General features: G+C 41.5%; 1 protein-coding gene across 1 annotated transcript; it reads left to right on the plus strand.

Annotated features, from left to right (window-relative positions):
• Positions 1 to 1808: 1808 nt before the first annotated feature.
• Positions 1809 to 2969, plus strand: LOC119282170 (ATP synthase subunit a-like). The gene has a single exon (XM_037562488.1). It carries the CDS (start codon positions 1809 to 1811, stop codon positions 2967 to 2969), a length of 1161 nt encoding a protein of 386 aa, XP_037418385.1.
• Positions 2970 to 3179: the final 210 nt, after the last annotated feature.

The following is a 3179-nucleotide window of genomic DNA, read 5'->3' on the forward strand; positions in this document are numbered from 1 at the left end:
CTACAACTTTCGCTTTGGGTCGGGAATTTGGAGAGATTGGCTCTATAGAAAGGGAAGCGAGTCTTTGAACTATGTTAGCGCCGAGGGTTCACTAAACCTACTGTCCTTCTGACTTTCGTGTTTCGTAACTCATTAGATTCCTAGCTTTTTAGCGGGGGCTTTGTAAGAGAAATAGCTAGATCTGTAACAATCAAAATAAGTCAGGGTTCAGTTCATTAGAGCAAGGAGAAAGTTCACTAGATAGACAGGTTGGACAATGAGGGCTTTTACTCTCCCTATCTCGAGTAGGATCATTGAAAAGAAAGAAAATGAATGGTTTCTTCAACTGGCTTGTGCCACAGCTCATAGCTCGAATCGGGATTGGAAAAACGGAAGGAAAGTAAGGCGCTAGAGCCTCTGATGAGGAAGACCTCGGATCTTTCAGAAGGAATAGGCCTACCTGCTTTAGCTTTTATGGTTCACCGCGGTCTTCTTCTTCCTAGCCCAAGGCGGTTTCTCTCTCAAACTGAGTCAAATCCGTAAAATTGTAATGAAGAGGAAAGCAGCGGCTTTGACTCTCTCACCTAACAGGTCGGTATTCATGTCCACCAGAATTGTCTACTGATTGGCTGTAGTTTACTTCCCGATCAGAAGGATCCGAATCCTGTTTAATAAAGACCCATTGCCACCTAGGTATCCTTTATCTTCTCTCGTTCCTCTTTGGACAAAGGTTTCAAACCACCAACTCTTTAGAAATCTCTGAGGAGTATGCATCTAGGTAAAGCAATGAATAGGATGTAGATGAAGCCCGGTATGACTCAAAGTTTTCACTTTTTGCAAGGTCTGATGATCAACGAGCTAAAAAAAGGGGGGGTATGCGTGCGGGTACCGGTGCAGTTAATAATTGAGGTCAGTCGACCAGGATCTTATGACTCTTGTCCCTTTCAAACTTAATAGATTAGAGGATTCTAGCGATCCAGGCGAGTAAAATGAAGCAGACGTGGCAGCCGCAGGCAATGATCCAATACCTTTCGTTCTCTTTAGCACTCATTTCTAATTCCTTTAGCTTGGATCTTTTGAATCTGGATAGTTATGAGTACAAAACTCAATAATCTTTCCTAGGATCCCGTGAGGAAGAAGCAAAAGCAGCTGTGGACGATGCTGGAGGCAAGCCTGCAATGTGGGATTATGAAGCCTACTTAGTTCAGAACTTTTGTGATGATGAGCAATCACATGCATACGCAGAACCTAAAATCTTAGGTGGTGTGACCAGATCAAATAAGTTTTGCTGCTTAATGCTCATTTTATTTTGTTTTGGCAAAAGAAAGACATGCTGATGCAAATGATCGAGCGAAGGATTACGTACAAAGATTTCTCCTTGCTTTTCGGTGGTTGCTGAATCCTACTGGGTAGGGTAGACCAAGATGTTTATTATGTACACTTGGCTGACTCAGGTTGTGCACTTGCTTGAGCGAGATCTTCCCCTTTGGCATGAGAACCGCCTACCTACGCTAACGTAACTAATGCAGATGGCGGAAGTTAGTAGTTCTCCTATGCCAACATGAACACAAACGAAATCGTCGAATTTCTTATAGAAAGAAAAGGAACCACTTCTATTCTCTTTTCTTAAGTATAAGAGGGATAAGTACTTATTCCTGGCTGGCGGTATCATTGCTGCTCCCCGCCTAATGCGGATCATTGTGCAATGCTTATGTGAAATCTCAATCCAAAACTTATTCGTTTCATTGGAAAAACCAACGCCGATCTAAAACTAAGTCTTCCTTTCAAAACTGAGCGAGCAGAGCTGAAAAAGATGGAGTTACCTAGAGATGAGATTTCTTTCTACGGATATGAAGGATAGAAATATGCTATTTGCTGCTATTACAACGAATCAACCAGTTCGTAGTAAGTGTTCCCGTCTTCCCGATCTACATGATTTTTTCCCAACCAACATCTCTCAGAACTTTGCTATAACGCCAAACTTGGATATAACGCCAACGCCTGAGCGAATTGCCGGCATCACAATAGTTTTACAAATAGAAGAGTATTTGGGCCAAAATGAGTCCGAACAGGGAGCAGTCAATTTAGCTAGAACAGTATTGGGAGCCCGCCACCGAAATGGCGAAACTTGGCAGGGCATATTAGAGGATATTCGGGCGGGTGGTGGTATGGATAATTTTATCCAGAATCTGCCTGGTGCCTACCCGGAAACCCCATTGGATCAATTTGCCATTATCCCAATAATTGATCTTCATGTGGGCAACTTTAATTTATCATTTATAAATGAAGTCTTGTATATGCTGCTCACTGTCATTTTGGTCGTTTTTCTTTTTTTTGTTGTTACGAAAAAGGGAGGTGGAAAGTCAGTGCCAAATGCATGGCAATCCTTGGTCGAGCTTATTTATGATTTCGTGCTGAACCTGGTAAACGAACAAATAGGTGGTCTTTCCGGAAATGTGAAACAAAAGTTTTTCCCTTGCATCTCGGTCACTTTTACTTTTTCGTTATTTTGTAATCCCCAGGGTATGATACCCTTTAGCTTCATAGTGACAAGTCATTTTCTCATTACTTTGGCTCTTTCATTTTCCATTTTTATAGGCATTACGATCATTGGATTTCAAAGACATGGGCTTCATTTTTTTAGCTTCTTATTACCTGCGGGAGTCCCACTGCCGTTAGCACCTTTCTTAGTACTCCTTGAGCTAATCTCTTATTGTTTTCGTGCATTAAGCTTAGGAATACGTTTATTTGCTAATATGATGGCCGGTCATAGTTTAGTAAAGATTTTAAGTGGGTTTGCTTGGACTATGCTATTTCTGAATAATATTTTCTATTTCATAGGAGATCTTGGTCCCTTATTTATAGTTCTAGCATTAACCGGCCTGGAATTAGGTGTAGCTATATCACAAGCTCATGTTTCTACGATCTCAATTTGTATTTACTTGAATGATGCTACAAATCTCCATCAAAATAAGTCATTTCATAATTGAATAAAAACGAGGAGCCGAAGATTCTAGGGGGCTACAGCTGCGCTTTTGCAGCAGTGAACATGGTTCTGGGTACTCAAGATATTGTGTTTGGAGAGGTGTAGATAGATAGGACGTAGTCTTGCTCGATCAGGACCCACAAGCAAGGGCTTGCGCTTCCCGCGCGAAAGAAAGCAAAATATACGGATTGAGATAATAACGGAGTTGAAGCTT

The sequence above is a fragment of the Triticum dicoccoides genome, chromosome 3B (genome assembly GCF_002162155.2).
Source record: "Triticum dicoccoides isolate Atlit2015 ecotype Zavitan chromosome 3B, WEW_v2.0, whole genome shotgun sequence".
NCBI classification, from domain to species: domain Eukaryota; kingdom Viridiplantae; phylum Streptophyta; class Magnoliopsida; order Poales; family Poaceae; genus Triticum; species Triticum dicoccoides.